A 19,262-nucleotide genomic window follows, 5' to 3' on the forward strand; every position below is an offset into this window, starting at 1 on the left:
GTTTGGCAGTCTAAAGACTTGGAACTGGTGCCGCCTGAGTGCTAGCGGTGATAGAAACCCCTAGGCGCGCTTAGACCCCCCACCGGCAAACAGAGATCTCGACCCGGTGGCAGCCGAGTGTAAATGAAGTGTTCACTGTTTTCCTTGCCTTTTAGATATACGCGCATAACCCCCGTGCAATTCTTAAAGAGTCCCAGCACTCCCTTTTGTGCCCAGAGAAGCCTGTGTACATTAGTGGTGAAAACGTCATAAACTGTAAGAGTTATCTTTCCAACCTGAAATGTATTTACAAATGTAGTGTTCCTGAACTAATTAATTGGTGGCAGCGATACCAGAAAGAATATGTGGTTGTTTATTTAACTGAACCAATATTTATTCTGCTAAACAGAAAGTGATATTTATGCTAATTATTGAAGATATTCATTCCCGATATTTATTCTATTTATTGTCAATATTTATTCCTGATATTCATTCCATTTATTGATGAACTGTACCCCTAAGTTTATTTATTGAATCTATTCCAAAATCGAAACCCAGCAAATTGTGACCAAAAGAAATGTGTATGTGCTTTCCTAATTGATCCCCATTCACAACAGAGAATTTTTGCATAAAGGAATCGTATTTTTCTACAACAGTGGTGTGGTGTCCTTCTTTTTGGTGGTTGTACAAAGAGATATTATTGGGTCAAAGCCGGCTTAACACGATAGCCTTCACTTGCCTTGACACTTGAGCCAAGCTACCCCCTATGTGCTGGGCTTGCCCATCGCAGGTCCAACAATTAGTATTTCATTTAAGCATTTCATTAGGCAGTTTCAGTAAGACCTCATTAAAGTAATAACCAGCTCATCTGAGCAGTGAAACATTAAATAGCACAGCCTGTCGCATCATACTCTTCAGCAGGCAAAGAGGGTACTTTCATAAACCTGGAGGATCCTACAAGAAGCGACCATAGCATTGCAGTAAAGTACCACATTAAACCTCTCATGGACACCTTCTAAATTGCACTTCATATAAAAAGATATAACATTTCATCAAGTACTTTCAGTACAACAGATAACTTCAAAGAACACAGCCACAAGATTTTCTTCTTGTGAACACTGATCGTTTTGCGACCCAGGATCAGATCATCAGAATACCATTAAAATGAATCAATAAATATCGCAGTTTGATCCCTTCAGGATTCCTTGAAGCCCGCCCCTGCAAGGGAATTCAAGACACAGTGCAAATCCCCCATTTCAATTAACAGGCTTGTAAATATGGTCTAAACAGAAGCCCTACAGGCCAGAAACTGGCAATTCATCATAGGGGTACGTGCCTGTCCCCTAAGCCTCCAAACTCTCGAGGCACAATAGGAGGGGGGGCCAACGGGGCCCAGTCACAGTTCACCCCGGGGGATGGGCGACCTCGGGCCTCACCCGGCCTACCGCCCTCCTCCCCGGGGGTTACCTTGTATTTTCGGCCCTCCAGGGCCCTTGCGCAGTCACTAGGCGAAGGAGAGGGGGTCCAACTCTCCCGGAGCCTCACTCGACCCGGCGCGGTGCAGGTACAGCTTCAGGGCACCAGCGCCGGGGGCGAGGCGGGTCGAGTATTCGGGGCTTGGGGCCCGCAGAGGGCCAGGCACAGCGTGTGGGGCCAAGCGGAGGGGGCTCTTGTGGACTTCCACCCCCCTCCGCGGTGAACCAGAGCTTCCCCCGGGTGCCGGCCTTGCTGCCGACCAATGGGTGCGTGTCCTGGGCGGGGATGCGGCCGATGACGCGGCGGCGCTCCTGTCACGTGGTGCGGGCCGAGGGAGGCTTCGGGCCCAGTGCGGCCTGGTGGCTACGATGCGGCGGCCCTCTCCTGACACCGGGGGCCGCCGAGGGGGGATCAATGACGCAACCCTCCACAGGGGCGCCGGGGCAGTCGAATGAAGATGATTTCCGGCCCAGCGCGGCCTCTCAGGGTTTCCGGCGGCCCTCTCCTGGCATACGGGGCCGCTGAGGGGGAGTTCCCGCGACCTCTGAGGAGATTCCTCGACGCCCCAGGTGGGCGCAGATGGCTCCGGGCCGTGGCGGTGAGTCAACCTGCGCTGTGCACTTCAGTCCCAGACCACCCCGGGGGCAAATACGCAGCCAATGAAGCGCGTGGGTCAGAACAGCGCCGGGAAGCGCTCGAGGCACTCGAGGTGGGGGCGCTCCCTGTGGCACAGCAGAGCTCAGGGTGATAGCGCTATACCGTACAGGCAATCCCAGATGCAGCGCTGGACAGGGGGCATTAGATCACGCTCTTCACACAGTTTAGTAGAGACTGCCCACAGTTCAGTCAGGGGGGGGGGGGTTTGGGGGGGAGACAGAGAGGCCCAGATGAACGCGGGGAGTGCGCAGGGCAGCTCAGTCCAATACCTGGTCGATACCCCAGCAGTCTCTGGTCAAAGGAAAGTAATCTTCTTGGCGCTTGGATGGTTCTGCGCCCTTAGATGTTGGTTTCTTAAAGTTGCTGAGGGGAGGAGGGGGGGGGTTGAGTTGAAGGCTTGAAGAGTTTCTCCTCAGTCACTGCAGATGGACCCTGGGGTTCCCTACCACTGGGCCAGATCAGGGGGCTAGCTTAGGACACCTCACCCAGCTTAAGAGGCAGCGCCTAAATCCTGTCACTCCCAGTAGCATAGGTTCCTAACTAGGCCCTCCCGCCTAAAACTCCTGCGTGGGTTCCCCAGGTCAGTGATGCCCCAACTGACTAGAAAAAGTTCCCTCCCTTGCTTATATATGCCCAGGTCAGGTGACCACTCTCTAAGGCGGGAAAAGTAAGGTCCGCCTTCCTTCTGGAAGGTTCCAGGAGCTTCCCCATTCTACCTATGGACAGGGGCTGGGTGGCTGGTATTGCAACATTGTATGGGGATCCAGCCTGCTCCTGGCAGCTAGGGTGCTACACTAAAAGACCACGCTGCAGTAGCAGGGGCCAGTGGCAGCCATGTTTGAAGTAGAGAGCACCTGCACCCTAACACAGATTAGCCATGAAAAGGGTGCCCGAAGACCTATGGGCCAACAAAAAGAAGGTGGGAAAAATGAGGCAAGGGCAAAAAATCACAGGGAAAGACCACCCTAGGGCTGACAGGTCTAACAAGAGGCAATTGAAGTGGGAGCTTGCCAAGCTAGAGCACGAGAGGGAGAGAGAAAGGGAAGATAAAAAATTTGCATTAGAAGAAAGGAAGATGGCGCACAAGCTTCAGCTGAAGGAGTTGGAGCTGAGAGCCTTGCAATTGAGTGCGCCAGGAAGTCCCAATGGTGGCAGCGTACCAGGAGCTCAACACGAGCCTAGGTTTTGGTTACCCAAAGAGGTAACTCAGGGGGATGACATCGCCAAGTGGTTGGAAGCGTATGAAGTGGCCTTGACAGGCCATGGGTGCCTGAGAGCCACTGGGGAGGTGGCCTGTACAGATACATACCCCCCAATGTCAAGGACACCCTTCTGTACCTAGATAAGGGGGATCAGTTCAGGTATCCCCCCTGAAGGAGGCGCTACTTAAAAAGTTTGGCCTCAACACTGAAAGGTATCGCCAGAAGTTCCCTGGCAGCCATAAGCTGTCCACGCAGAATTGGGTGGATTTTTTTTATTATGCCCGTAAGGCTCTGGATGGTTGGGTGCGTGGTGCGAGGTGCAAGATTATGAGGGCCTGTACAATTTATTTTTGAGAGAGCACCTCTTGGATAAGTGTTTTCCGGAGGTGCGTCGACATCTGGTGGACCGCAAGCTGACTGATCCCCTTGAGCTTGAGGAGGAGGCAGATACTTGGGTTAGCACCCGGGTGTCTCACAAGGGCCCGGGGGTAGATGGCCCAAAAGGCGGACAGGGTTTCCCCCAGAAGAAAGAGAGGGGAGAGAAAAAGGAGTTCTCACGAGGCCCACAAAACAGACAGTTTGGGAAAGGAGTAGGTACCCCACCTCAGTCCCATTCCCCAAAGCCCACTTACCCTGACAAGAGTTAGCAGCCAAGAATTGTCTGGTGATACGAATGCGGGGAGGTTGGACACTACAAGGGAGATGCCCAGTGTCGCAAATGACCCCCAGCCCCCACAGAAGGCAAGAATCCCGGGGTGGCTAGTGTAGCGCTTGGGATGGAGCTGCCCCTAGATAGGGAAGGGGAGTGGACAGGCCTGACCCTGGTTTCACTTGAGGATAAAGAGATGGTCCCAGTGACGCCCTTACCATCTAACAATGCTAAGTACCAGCAGAGGGTGAAGGTCAATGGGGAGGAGGTGGACGCTCTGAGGGACACAGGTGCCAGCATGACCACCGTAGTGAGGCGGCTGGTGTCCCCTGAGCAAGTGGTACCTGATGTATTCCATCCGGCCGTGTTGGCTGACAGCAGTCTGAGCTACTATCCCGTGGCTCAGGTTCCCTTTGAGTGGAGAGGAGTGAAAGGCCCGTTGAGAGTTGCGATAAGCCCTGCCTTGCCTGTGGACTGTCTGCTAGGAAATGACCTGGAACATACCGCCTGGAAGGAAGTGGAGTTTAAGGTCCCCACTGTGATACTGGGGTTACCAGGATGGACTTGCGTGGTCACGAGGTCCATGGCTGCCCGGCAGGAATCTCAACCTGGATTGGAGCCTGAAGCAACGGCCCAACCCCATGCTGGTCCCAAAGAGGAGAGTGATGTGGAGGACACACCCCGTGTGAAGGATGGGGAACATGTGGAGGTACCCCCGGAGTCCGTGGAGGTGGATGTTGTTCCCGTGGGGGACTTGCTGACCCTTGCCGAGTGGCATGTGGAAGGAGGGCCTACCCGGGAGGAACTTTGTAGGGCGCATAGAGAGTGCCCCACACTTGAAAGCATGCGGCGACAGGCCGAAGCCCAAGCGACCAATCAGGAGACGGGCAGTTTTCACATGTACTGGGAGGATGGCCTCCTTTACAGTGAGCCTAATGTTCCGGAGCATGGATCCTCGAGGGCCTTAGTGGTCCCCCAATGCTACCGGGCCTTCTTATTGAAAATGGCGCATGAAATACCTTTCGCTGGACACCTGGGTCAGGACAAAACCTTTGCGCGGCTAGTCCCACATTTTTATTGGCCCAGGATGAGAGTTGCCTCCGACACCTATTGCAAGACCTGCAAGACTTGCCAGGCGAGTGGCAAGACGGGGACTAAAGTGAAGGTCCCTTTGGAACCGCTCCCGGTGGCCGGGACCCCTTTTGAGCGGTTCAGAATCGACATCGTTGGGCCGTTGGACCCTCCGACCTCTGCGGGACACCGGTTCATCTTGGTGTTAGTGGACCACGCCACTCGGTACCCGGAGGCTATTCCTCTGAGGACCTGTGGTGGCGCGGGCCCCGATGGGGATATTTACCAGAGTGGGATTCCCCAAGGTCGTTTTGTCAGATAGGGACACGAACTTCATGTCGGCCTACATGCAGGCCATGATGAAGGAGTGCGGAGTGACCTACTGGTTCTCTACTCTTTACCACCCCTAGACTAATGGGCTCGAAGAGCGCTTTAATAGGACTCTGAATGGGATTATCCGGTGCCTGCCAGAGGACTTTAGGTGGAAGTGGGACGTCCTCCTCCCTTGCCTGCTGTTTTCATACCGCGAGATACCACAGAAGGGAGTCGGGTTCAGCCCATTTGAGCTGCTCTATGGCCATCTCATTAGGGGGCCCCTCAGCCTTGTCAAAGAGGGGTGGGAGAAGACTTCGAAGAAGCTTCCCCGTGATGTCGTCAGCTACATGCTGGCGTTCCGCAGCCAGATGGCCAAGCTGTGGAAGGAAGCCTCAGACAACTTGGAGGCTAGCCAAGCCGTCATGAAGGAGTGGTATGACCGCAACGCTCGGAAGGTGCAGTTGGACGCTGGACAGAAGGTGTGGGTCATGGAGCCTGGGGAGTTTAGTGCCCTCCAGGACCGGTGGACTGGTCCGTACGAGATTTGGGAGCGTCGAGGCCAGACCACCTATGTTGTTGACTTGAAGACCCCCCAACAGCCCCATCGGGTGCTCCACGACAACCGCCTGAAGCCTCACCATGAGCGATCTTAGCTTGCTCTCCTCATAGTGAAGGATGGGAGCGAGGAGGAAGAGAGTGAGGAAGAGAGTGAGCCTCTTCCTGACCTTCTGGCGGCTCAGGAAAAAGATGGATCAGTGGAGGGATTTGTCCTCTCCCCATCCTTTACCCCAGGGCAACAGAGGGACTGCCGTCAGGTGTTGGAGCAGTTCGCCTCGTTGTTCTCCCTCACGCCTGGAATTACACATCTGTATACCCATGATGTGGACACAGGACGTGGACACAGGATGTGGACACAAGGGACAGTCCGCCTGTAAAAACCAAGTCTTACCGGCTGTCCGATAAAGTTAAGAACAGCATCCACGGTGAGGTGGCCAAAATGCTGGAGCTGGGGGTGATCGAACCTTCCAGTAGCCCTTGGGCTAGTCCGGATGTGTTGGTGCCGAAAGCGGCCCCACCGGGCACCACACCAAAAATTCGGTTCTGTGTGGACTATCGGGGATTGAACTCTGTCACCAAGACAGACGCTCACCCGTTCCCACGGGCTGATGAGCTGATTGACCGGCTGGGAGCAGCCCGGTACCTCAGCACCATCGACTTGACATCAGGGTACTGGCAGATTGCCATGGCCAACGGAGCAAAGGAGAAAACAGCGTTCTCCACCCCCGAGGGCCACTTTCAATTTAGAGTGATGCCCTTCTGGCTTAAGAAAGCTCCGGCCACTTTCCAGCGGTTGGTGAACCATGTGCTGTCTGGCCTGGAGTCCTTCTCAGCGGCGTACCTGGATGACATAGCTATCTTCAGTAGCACCTGCAGCATCTCCAGTAGGTGCTACAGGCTCTGCAACGAGCTGACCTGACCATCAAGGCTAGCAAGTGCCAGATTGGACAGGGATCTGTCGTGTACCTGGGACACCTGGTGGGCGGGGGTAAGGTGCAACCCCTCCAAGCAAAATTGAGACCATCTTGGCCTGGGAGCCCCCCAAAACCCAGACTGAGGTCCAAGCTTTCCTCGGCCTCACTGGCTATTACCGCCGGTTCGTCAAGGGATATGGTGCCATCGTAGCCCCCTTGACTGAGTTGACGTCCAAGAAGCAGCCACGAAAAGTGATCTGGACGGCTGCTTGCCAAGAGGCATTCGAGACACTGAAGCACACGATGCGCACTGCTCCGGTGCTTGCAACACCTGACTTCTCGAAAGAGATCATCGTGCAGTCGGACGCCTCTGAGCACGGCATAGGCACTGTGCTTTCGCAACTCAACGATGGCCAAGACCAACCTGTGGCCTTTTTCTCTAGAAGACTCCTCCCTCGGGAACGGCGATGGAGTACCATCGAGCGAGAAGCCTTCGTTGTGGTCTGGGCCTTGAAGAAGTTGAGGCCATACCTTTTTGGCTCTCACTTCCTGATTCAAACCGACCACTGACCCCTTCGCTGGCTCATGCAGATGAGAGGCGAAAACCCCAAGTTGCTGAGGTGGTCCATTTCCCTACAGGGGATGGACTTTAGGGTGGAACATCCACCCGGAGTTGACCACGCTAATGCGGACGGTCTCTCCTCGTTTTTCCGCCTTAGTGACGAGAACTCCCTAGAGGTTGGGTAGGTCTCCCGACTTTCAGCTGGGGGGGGACGCATGTTAGACCTGTCAGCCCTAGGTTGGTCTTTCCCTATTTGTTTCGCCCTAGCCTCATTTTTTTTCACCTTCTTTTTTGTTGGCCTTAGGTCTCCGAGCACCTTCCTATTGCTAATCAATGCTAAGGCGCAGGTGCACACTTCCCCCAATATGGCTGCCACTGACCCCTGCTACTGCAGCGTGGTCTTTGTAGACGCACTCTAGTAGCCAGGATCTGGCTGGAACCCCTAAACATTGCTGCGACACCAGCCTACCTTCCCTGCCCATAGCTAGAGTGAGGAAGCTCTTGGAACCTTCCGAAATAGGGGAGTGGTCACCAACTGCCATCTCAGAGAGTGGTCACCTGACCCGGGGCTATAAAAGAAAAGGGAGGGAAACTTTCCAGTCAGTTGGGGCATCACTGACCTGGGGAACCCTACGCAGGAGACTTAGGCGGTAGGGCCTAGTCAGAAACCTATACCACTGCGGGTAACAGGGTTTAGGCACTGCCCACCAACCTGAGTAAGGAACACTGAACTAGCCCACTGATCTGGCCCGGCGGGAGGGGAACCCAGGGACCACCTGAAGTGACCTGCTGAGGAAACTTTTCAAGCCTTCAACTCCAACTGCCCCCACCCCCCCCCCACCTTCATGCAAGTACATTCGAAGGGCGCCAGAACCACCAAGCGCCAAGAAGAAAACCACCTGTGCTATCCAGGACAACTGGGGATCAACCAGGTACCGGGCTGTGCCATCTGTGCCCCCAGGGTCGTCCCTGTGCCCCTGCGCTGCCCTGCATCATCCCCTCTGGTGTCCTGTCCTGCCTTGACTGAACTGACTGGGCCGCTAATCTGGCTTCCCAGCGCTCTCCTACTGTGCCCCTGAGAAGCCCCTGAGAAGCGCTGTGGACTGCCGAAATTGCTGCGCCCTGAGAAACGCTGTACTGGTCCCCCAAGCGCTGCAGCCTGCCGTCCTGTCAATTATCTCCAAAGCGCTGTGAACTGTCCCTGAGGCGCTATAATTTGTCAGCGCCATACTGCTTGCACCTGCGCTGCCCTGATCACTGCCCCGCCTTGTGAGGAACTTAGCGATGTGGCTGAGAAGTGCTGCGGCAAGGCCAGACTCACCGCTGAGGCCCAGGAGTCCTCGGGGCTTCCCCAGTCAGCGCCGCGGCCCGGCGCACCCTCTTTGGGGCCAGCACCGTCAACATTGCCCCCACGGCGGCCCCCCCCCGGTGTCAGGAGAGGGCCGCCGGAATTTCTGACAGGCCGCGCTAGGCCCTGAAGCCTGCGACCTGAGTCAGGTGAGGGGGTGCATCCTGGACTCCGCCCCCGCTGCCCTGCCATTGGCTGGGCCTGCTGCACTCCTCTGCCGGCCGCGCTGGGATTGGTGGCCGGCTCCCCACCTCCTAGGGACATTCAGGGATTGGCCTAGAGACGCCGGGAGAAACTCCAGATCACCGAAGCAACATCGGGGCTGTGGGGAGGCCCGGGAACCGCGCCGGAGCTGCGCGGGCCTCCCCTGATCGGCCTAATTCCCGTCAAGGCTGAGAGTACCACCAAGGGGGCTCCGGAGTCAGCGTGAGCCCCCTCCCCCTGCCAAACACGCTGTAACGCCCAGCAAGGGCCCGGGAGGGCCGAAGGCAAAGGTCATCCCCGGGGAGGCGGGCGGGAGGCTCCGAGTGCGCCCCTCCCCTGGGAAAACTAGTGACTGGGCCCCGTTGGCCCCCAATTAGCTCACGAATTAGTATGCCGTAGGCCCCCGTTACTGTGGGTTGGTGGAGTTACCTCCGGAAATGTTACCAGGGGTTACTAAAAGAGCTGTACTTGCTACTGCAGACAATGAGATGTTCTTTCTGGCTTCATGAGAGGTTTACTGAATGCCCACAGTTATATAGTGTAATGGTTACTTTAAGTAAGGAAATGTCTATCCTGGCCTGGTGTGATGTTCATATTGCTTATTTATTGAGAAGCTGACTGCGACCTCATGCATCAGATCTGCCCCTGCTAAATGCAATATTGATGGTGGTTTCCACTAAGGAATTTCTTGCAGGTGCTGACTAGGAGCAAGGCTGATGCTAGGTCTACAGTTATTTCATATTTACTATTTATGTATTTATATATTTATGGCTGAGTAATGAAAAGTATGATTTTTAAGGAAATGTGAATTGAGTTGATGCTACCTTGATGACTTGTCCACCCTGAATGAACTATCAACCGTGATCTTATTCTAGATAAAAGTACCTTGTTTAATCAGCCTCACTGGTGTGGTCTCAGTCTTTGGGTGCATTTATTGTTTCAGTGAATGCGTGTGCTGTGTAGTCACTTAACACCTAAGCTTTCGGGTGCCTACCCGCTCGAGCCAGGGTACCCCCGTGGAACTGGGGACCCCAGTTCCTACAGTGTCCTTTTGGTATTCAGAGGATTATAATTGGTAAAACTGCTTGCTTCACATGCTCTCTGAAGTCTTAGCCTAAGACTGCTGGTCCACGCTACAACTAGGATAGCTTGTCTATAAGGATGACTTTACAACCACCATCAATAAGGGTCTATTAGACTGGTGCAAGGTGCCCATTAGAATAGTGGACATCATATGCCAGGCTAACTTCTCACAGCTGGTATATACGGCCTACTCTGCCCTGCACAGGTGATAATCCCCATTGATAGCTGGTAAATACTGCCTATCAAGCCATGCAGAGCCGATAATACCCATGGATGGGTGGTATATACAGCCTACCCAGCCCTGCACAGGCGATAATCCCCATTGATGGCTGGTATATATGGCCTACTCTGCCCTGCACAGGTGATAATCCCCATCGAAGAGGGGTATATACGGCCTACCCAGCCCTGCACAGGTGATAATCCCCATCAATGGCTGGTATATACAGCCTACCCAGCCCTGCACAGGCGATAATATCGATCGATGTCTGGTATATACGGCCTTCCCTGCCCTGCACAGGTAATAATCCCCATTGAAGGGTGGTAAATACGGCCTACTCAGCCCTGCACAGGCGATAATGCCCATCGATGGCTGGTATATACGGCCTACCCTGCCCTGCACAGGTTATAATCCCCATGGATGGGTGGTATATACGGCCTACTCAGCCCTGCACAGGCGATAATCCCAATCGATGGCTGGTATATACGGCATACCTAGCCCTGCACAGGCGATAATCCATATTGATGGCTGGTATATATGGCCTACCCAGCCCTGCACAGGTGATAATCCCCATCGATGGCTGGTATATAAGGCCTACCCAGCCCTGCAAAGAGGATAATCCCCATCGATGGTACGTATATACGGCCTACCCAGCCCTGCACAGGCGATAATCCCCATTGATGGCTGGTATATACGGCATACCTAGCCCTGTAAATGTGATAATCCCCATGGATGGGTGGTATATACGGCCTACCCAGCCCTGCACAGGCAATAGACCCCATTGATGGCTGGTATATACGGCCTATCCAACCATGCACAGGTGATAATCCCCATTGATGGGTGGTATATACTGCCTATCCAGCCCTGCACAGGTGATCATCCCCATTGATGGGTGGTATATACGGCCTACCCAGCCCTGCACAGGCGATAATCCCCATGGATGGGTGGTATATACGGCCTACCCAGCCCTGCACAGGCGATAATCCCCATGGATGGGGGGTATATACGGCCTACCCTACAGCGTACTGGTGATAAACCCCATCGAAGGGTGGTATATACTCCAGCCTACCCAGCCCTGCACAGGTGATAATCCCCATTGTTGGCTGGTATATATAGCCTACCATGCTATCGATGGCTTGTATATACGGCCTAACCAGCCCTGCACAGGTGATAATCCCCATCAATGGCTGGTATATATGGCCTACCCTGCCCTGCACAGGTGATAATCCCCATCGATGGCTGGTATATATGGCCTACTCAGCCCTGCACAGGTGATAATCCCCATCAATGGCTGGTATATACTGCCTACCCAGCCCTGCACAGGCGATAATCCCCATTGATGGCTGGTATATACGGCCTACTCAGCCCTGCACAGGCGATAATCCCCATCAATGGCTGGTATATACGGCTTACCCAGCCCTACACAGGCGATAATCCCGATCGATGGCTGGTATATACAGCCTACCCTGCCCTGCACAGGCGATAATCCCCATCAATGGCTGGTATATACTGCCTACCCTGCCCTGCACAGGCGATAATCCCCATCAATGGCTGGTATATACCACCTACCCAGCCCTGCACAGGCGATAATCCCCATCTACGAGGGGTATATACTGCCTACTCAGCCCTGCACAGGCGATAATCTCCATCAATGGCTGGTATATACAGCCTACCATCTAGCGTACTGGTGATAATCCTCATCGAAGGTTGGTATATAAGGCCTACCCTGCCCTGCACATGTGATAATCCCAATTTAATAGGTGGTATATACTGCCTACCCAGCCCTGCACAGGTGATAATCCCCATCGAAGGGTGGTATGTAAGGAATTCACTGCCCTGCACAGGTGATAATCCCAATCAATGGGAGGTATACACTGCCTACCTGCCCTGTTCTGTTGTAAATTGACCAAGATTACTGTTGGCATGAGCTGAAGCCATAGTGTTTCTGGCAGCCATCTTACCTGACCATGTGCTCGCCATGTGCTTCTTCCGTCGTCGCTGTTGATTACCATTGTGCTTTGCTAGAGGACTGTCAATACTTAGCCCCTGTTACACTGCACATGCTCAGAAGAAGTCTGTAGCTGCCTATGCTCCTGCTGTAGTCTGTAAATGTCCGGCTGTTTTAACCAATGTCAGCAACTCATTGCTCCTCCCTTTTGTTGACTGTGCATTCTCTGTATGACCATCTATGTATGTAACTCTTCCTATGTGTACTTGTACCGCCCCTTTTTGAGCTCCTGTGTGGGTATAAAAGACCCACAAGTTCTTCTACTCCTTGTGCTACTTCATACACTGCTGAAGGGTTGTGTATGGATGTAGTTCCACCTCATGAGGTTCATTAAACTCTTTCTTTGGTATTCCAACTTCCGTGCCAATCCCTATTTATTGGTCTGAAGACTAGTGCACAGAAGAGCGAACACCTAGCACCGGTAGGTTTGCTGAGGTCTACTTTTACAGTACAGGCAATATTACCCATCAATAGCTGGTATAAACTCCCTACCCTGCCCTGCACAGGTTATAAACTTCATAAATGGCTGGTATATAATGACACAGGGGGCTTCACGAGATTCAGTCCACAACTACCTACCCTGCCCTGCACATGTTATAAACCTCATCAATGGCTGGTATATACAGCCTACCCTGCCCTGCACAGATGATAAATCCCACAAATAGCACTTCTATACTGCCTACCCAGCCCTACACAGGTAATAATCCCCATCGATGAGGGGTATATACGGCCTACCCAGCCCTGCACAGGTGATAATCCCCATCGACGAGGGGTATATACTACCTACCCAGCCCTGCACAGGTGATAATCCCCATCGATGAGGGGTCTATACTGCCTACCCAGCCCTGCACAGGTGATAATCCCCATCGACGAGGCGTATATACTGCCTACCCAGCCCTGCACAGGTGATAATCCCCATCGACGTGGGGTATATACTGCCTACCCAGCCCTGCACAGGTGATAATCCCCATCGATGAGGGGTCTATACTGCCTACCCAGCCCTGCACAGGTGATAATCCCCATCGACGTGGGGTATATACTGCCTACCCAGCCCTGCACAGGTGATAATCCCCATCGATGAGGGGTCTATACTGCCTACCCAGCCCTGCACAGGTGATAATGACCATCGATGAGGCGTATATACTGCCTACCCAGCCCTGCACAGGTGATAATGACCATCGATGAGGGGTATAAACTGACTACCCAGCCCTGCACAGGTGATAATCCTCATCGACTAGGGATATATACTGCCTACCCAGCCCTGCACAGGTGATAATCCCTCTCGATGAGGGGTATATACGGCCTACCCAGCCCTGCAGAGGTAATAATCCCCATCGACGAGGGGTATATACTGCCTACCCAGCCCTGCACAGGTGATAATCCCCATCGATGAGGGATATATACTGCCTACCCAGCCCTGCACAGGTGATAATCCCCATCGATGAGGGGTATATACTGCCTACCCAGCCCTGCACAGGTGATAATCCCCATCGACGAGGGGTATATACGGCCTACCCAGCCCTGCACAGGTAATAACACCCATCGATGAGGGGTATATACTGCCTACCTAGCCCTGCACATGTGATAATCCCCATCGACGAGGGGTATATACTGCCTACCCAGCCCTGCACAGGTGATAATCCCCATCGATGAGGGGTGTATATACCGCCTACCCAGCCCTGCACAGGTGATAATTCCCATTGATGAGGGGTATATACTGCCTACCCAGCCCTGCACAGGTGATAATCCCCATCGACGAGGGGTATATACGGCCTACCCAGCCCTGCACAGGTAATAACACCCATCGATGAGGGGTATATACTGCCTACCTAGCCCTGCACATGTGATAATCCCCATCGACGAGGGGTATATACTGCCTACCCAGCCCTGCACAGGTGATAATCCCCATCGATGAGGGGTGTATATACCGCCTACCCAGCCCTGCACAGGTGATAATTCCCATTGATGAGGGGTATACACGTCCTACCCAGCCCTGCACAGGTAATAAACCTCATAAATGACTGGCAGTCGCTGATATTAGAGGACTTCATGAGCTGGAGCCACCGCTTTACACTCTGCCCCGCACAGATGTTCTTCTGGACAGAGGCCATACTCCTGTGCCTCTGTGGTGAATACTGCACAAGTGGTATGATTCAATGTGTGCCATGTAAAATGAGAATATGAATGTAGTATGAAGGAGAAGCACTTGGACTATGACTATGGCCCAAAAATATCCAGTGCTCTCACAGTGAATTTATTGAAACAAATTGATTGACAGAATTGGATGTTGACTGCATCTTTGTTGTCTTTTCTTTTTGTGATTTGGAAAATGTGCACTATGTTTTAAAATAAAGACCTAAGATATTTAGTGCAGGTGTCAGTAGGGATACTAAATAAACAAGGTTGATAACCTAGAGAGAGAAGTAAATGCTGTGAGAAGAGGCAGGTCTATGAAGGAGAGAAGAGGAATCCCAGCAAGTTAAGGACAAGCTGTACAAGGATAGTACAGAGAAGGATGCAGCCAGCAGGAGAGTTGGGAGCTTGCAGAGCACCAAGAGAAGCAGGAGGATTCAGGGTAGGTATGACTTAGGTGGCATGTATAACAATGACTAGTTGGACCTAGCCAGGCTGGGCAGAGGCACCAAGTGAAGCAGGAGGATTCAGGGTAGGTATGACTTAGGTGGCATGCATATCAATGACTAGCTGGACCTAGCCAGGCTGGGAAATGGCACCAAGAAGCAAGCAAGAGAATTTAGGGTAGGTAGAGGTTAGGTGGCATGCATGCCAATGACTAGCTGGAACTAGCCAGGCTGGATGGAGGCTCCTCGGAGCAGTTTGCTAGGACACTGTTGGATGTGACAAATAAATGAAGTTTACCTTGATGGGCCACTCCATCGCCTGCTGGCTTGCGGTAGGCATCGCGTGTTGTTGTCTTGTTAGACATGGAGGAAACAAGATCCACAGTGAGTAGCCCGCGGTGCCCATGGCGATGGACATTCCCTTCGCCAAACTTCTCAGTGACTGGTGGCTCACTGTCCAACTCTGCAGTGGCTCTCTGAAAAAAAAATAGGCAAGTATCAAGAAGATGGCTTCTGATTGGTTGGAACCTAAACTTTGTGAGACAGGGAGAATCTGTACAAAGAACAATAAACTTGGAAGGACAATTTAGGATAGATTGTGCTGACGTTTGCTGGGTCACAAGGGAACTGGATGGGGTTTCTTTTGTTGCCATCTATTTTTTCAGTCATGTTAAAAATACATATTATTCTAGTTATAAAATAAAACACATTCTCTAATTTCACTACGTATAAAATACATTAAGTAACAATACAATCTAGGTTTGCAACTGAGGGTTCTTGTTACAAATCTACAATCCTTCTCTTCCTTTATCTTAAAAACCAAACCGGAAGCACAGGAGAGGGGAAAGTGATAGGGGAGAGGAAATGGATATGCTGCAGACTAAGGTTTGCATTAGGAATTCTTTGTCAATCTCTACATGGCCAGTAAACAGGTGTTACCAGGAAAGTCAGGATTTAAAAGGTTGTGGCTAAACACATATCTTAGGATTTTTCCAGGTACGTTTTGCCTCAGAAAAGTAAGGAAATCTTTTATGGGAAATGTGACCAGCATGTAGGCATAACCGAAGGAAGAAAATACACAAGCATGGACTGAAATTCTTGATACTATAATTGAGCAGCATACCACAGGTGGAAGTTACTGCTTCCCTTTGTATCTGGATAACTTAGCGCTGCGTTGTAGCATCAGGAGTCTGGTGAAACTCTTAAAGATGGCGAAGTATCTAAAGTCCGACTGATACCCACCAGGAACACACAACATTTATTTATTTTATTTTGTGTCTTTTATAAAGCGCGCAGCTACCCCAACGGGGTGTCCGGGCGCTAATTGATTGTGATGAGATCCCTAAAGAAAGAAACCTGAAGACAGGCAGTTACCGGCAGAAAAGAAAGGTTTTCAAAGCGCGGCGGAATTCCGGTTCAGTTCTACTCATGCGCAAGTTGAGAGGCAACTTGTTCCATCGTTGGGCAGCGCCCAACTCAAATGTTCTGCCACCAGAACGAGATTTTTTAAATCTAGGTGTAACCAATAGGCATTTGGAGTTGGAACAAAGCGATCGAAGGTTGCAGTAAGGGCGAAGAATGGATCTAAGATGGGCAGACCCCTTGCCCTGAGTGGAGCAGTATGTATGTATGTATGTATACTTGTAAAGCGCACTGTTACCTCGTTACGTGGCGTCCTGGCGCTGTATACCGCTGGGGAACCCGTCCTGGTTTTCCCTGTGAGAGGGCACCCCCAAGGTGAAGCCAGGCATCCCCGGCGCTGCTGGGGCCGTTGTGGAGATTAAGCAAGCTATTGCCCAGAGTTGCAGAGTGGGACCCATGGTTAGCGTAGCCACCTAGGCGAGAATTATCGAGTCCGCGGACATTGACCCTAGACCCTGCCTCGTCGGGAATTGAACCCTGGTCCCGGGCCGACTTCTGCTTCAGGGTCTGCCGCTTCTAACCAGTGAGCCACACTTCTCCACAGTAGTCTAGTATCATAGCTTTAAACTCAATGCGTTTGCTCATGGGTAGCCAATGCAGTTTGCAGAGGTATGGAGATATATGCTGTCGGCGCGAGAGGCCCCCAATCAAACGAGCTGCAGCATTTTGGACCATTTGAAGTTTGTGACAAAGGCCAGAGGGTAATCCTAAATAAAGTCCATTCGCGTAATCCAAGTGGGAGATAATCAATGCGTGAACAATTGTTTTCCTATTGGCGCAAGGCAGATAATTGATACGTTTTTTTAAGGTTTTGATCTTTGACAAGCAGGCAGCAGAGACTGATTGAACCGGACAGCCTAAAGACAGCTGTTGGTCCCAGCAAACTCCAAGATTCCTGACTGAGTCCTTAGGGATGGGGGCTTGACTCAGATCTTCCGGCAACCAAATGTTAGAATCTAGAGGGGAGGGCTGGTTAAAGAAAAGCACTTCAGTCTTGGTTGCGTTCAATCTCAGGAATTTAAGATCCATCCAGTGAGCAATGTTTCTGATGCAGGATTTGAGGGGATCAAAAGAAAAAGTGAATGGGTCCTCAAAAGTGAAAAGCAGCTGAATGTCATCGGCGGAGGATGTAGTTTTAATGCCGGATTTGGAAATCATATCAGCTAGCGGGGAAAAATAAACATTAAAAAGAAGAGGGCTCAGAGACGAGCCCAGAGGGACGCCCCATTTCAATGGTCTGGGAGTAGAAGTGAAGGGGGGGTATGAACCAGTTGTGAACGATTTGACAAAAAAGAGCCAATCCATTTTAGGACATTGCCCTGGATTCCCAAGGCCTTCAGTCTTTTTAATAGGAGGGGATGGGATCTGTGTCTAATGCTGCTGATAGGTCCAGCAGCACCAACACCGCCCTTGATCCTCGGTCTAGCGTCCAACGGACAGAGTCCGCCATCTCAATAAGGGCCGACTCAGTACTATAGCCTTTACGAAAGCCATTTTGGGAGTCATGGAAAAGGCCATGGGTCTCGATAAAACCAACAATTTGCTGGTGGGCAAGTCGCTCGAGTATCTTGGCAGGGGCAGGAAGGAGTGATATCGGCCTATAGTTAGCGGGATTACCTGGATCTAAGTTAGCCTTTTTTAAAATAGGAACAAGGAAGGCCTGTTTCCAAACTTCCGGATAAATGCCCGTACTCAAAGAGGAATTCCATAATGGGTTGAGGTAGGGGTTGAGGAAGGATGCCAAGGCTTTATATTGTTTTACTGGCCAGGGATCCCCTGGGGATCCTGACCTGCATCGGAGTAGTTCCTGTAAGGAAGACTCCTCAGATATCATTGTAAAGTCAGCGAGGACTGGGCCAGAGTAGTTCGTGTCAGTTGGATCCACTGTAGACCCTGTATTCTCGTTGATGGGGAACGAGGCATGGATCTGGGCAATCTTATCCTCAAAGTATTTAGACAGCTGGGAACAGAGTTCTTGAGAGGCGGGCTGTTGTTGGATCAAAGCCTGGGGGTCGGTAAATGATCTTAGGAAATGAGGTAAGTGTGATTGCCCACACACTTGCATTTTAAATTGTGCCCCCCACCGCGTTTTTTCGCGGAGTTTACCGTTTTCTGCAGCTTCCTCGTGGCGCTTGGCCGCCATCTTGGGGTGGTTTCTACCTCCTTGTGCCATTTGCCGGAGCGCTCTAGCGCTTCCTGTAGCCCAGGTGAGCTGCTACTTAAAGCTCACTCTGCTCGCGCAGCGGTAGCGCCTGACTCGCGCCGGAGTCGAGCCAGAGTCTGCCCGTCTGCGCCCGTCCGCGCCAAGCACGCGCGGTACGCCGGGGGTTATCTTCTCTTTGTATCACTGTATGCCCTCATCCGTCGGTTTGATAGGATGATGGTTTATTCCAGTGCCACGCTTCATGCCATCAGAGATACTCTCCCACGCTGCTCTGCCACATCTCACCATCCGTTGTGTGGCCCGTGTCAGTGTGCTTGTAATAGATGGTCGTTGGACCGGCCTGTAGGTATTCGCGAGCTCGCCACTTCCCCCGCATTACGAGCTCTTCCCGGTGTCTTTCCTGTGCCGGGTAGCCTGGGATCTGGTCTACGATTTTTAAATCTTAACACCAGATCTCTAGTCAAACACCATCTGTCTGTGGCAGATCTTATTTTGGATGAGACACCAGATCTGCTGGCTTTAACTGAAACCTGGCTGCAAGACACTGATGATGCTATAGTCAATCTTGCCTGTCCCCCGGGCTATCTATGTTTTAGATCTAATCGCCATTCTAGAGGTGGAGGTATCGCCCTATTTATCAAATCCGTTTTTCAATGTACCTGGACGGTCCTGCAGATTGCTGGATGTGAGAGTGCGCTGTTTAAGGTTACCATCAGCCCCCAGTTCTCGCTGTCAGGGATGGTTGTTTACCGCCCCCCAGGCATCGATGTAGCTTTCAGAGGTGCTTTTCCAGAGGCTGTGAGCCTATTGGCTAGTGGTTGCGCTAATTTCTCGATCTTAGGCGACCTAAACCT

The 19,262-nt window shown here is 52.1% G+C and overlaps 1 protein-coding gene across 1 annotated transcript in view; it reads right to left on the reverse strand.

The window, feature by feature from the left end:
* SPAG8 (sperm associated antigen 8) overlaps window positions 1-19,262 on the reverse strand; it is a 273,990-nt gene that overhangs the window by 220,619 nt on the left and 34,109 nt on the right. The window contains exon 3 of the mRNA XM_086960019.1: window positions 15,121-15,298. Coding sequence (XP_086816145.1) covers window positions 15,121-15,298 — 178 coding nt within the window. The remainder of the gene's footprint in view (window positions 1-15,120; window positions 15,299-19,262) is intronic.

Source organism: Lissotriton vulgaris, chromosome 3_1 (genome assembly GCF_964263255.1).
Source record: "Lissotriton vulgaris chromosome 3_1, aLisVul1.2, whole genome shotgun sequence".
Taxonomy (NCBI): domain Eukaryota; kingdom Metazoa; phylum Chordata; class Amphibia; order Caudata; family Salamandridae; genus Lissotriton; species Lissotriton vulgaris.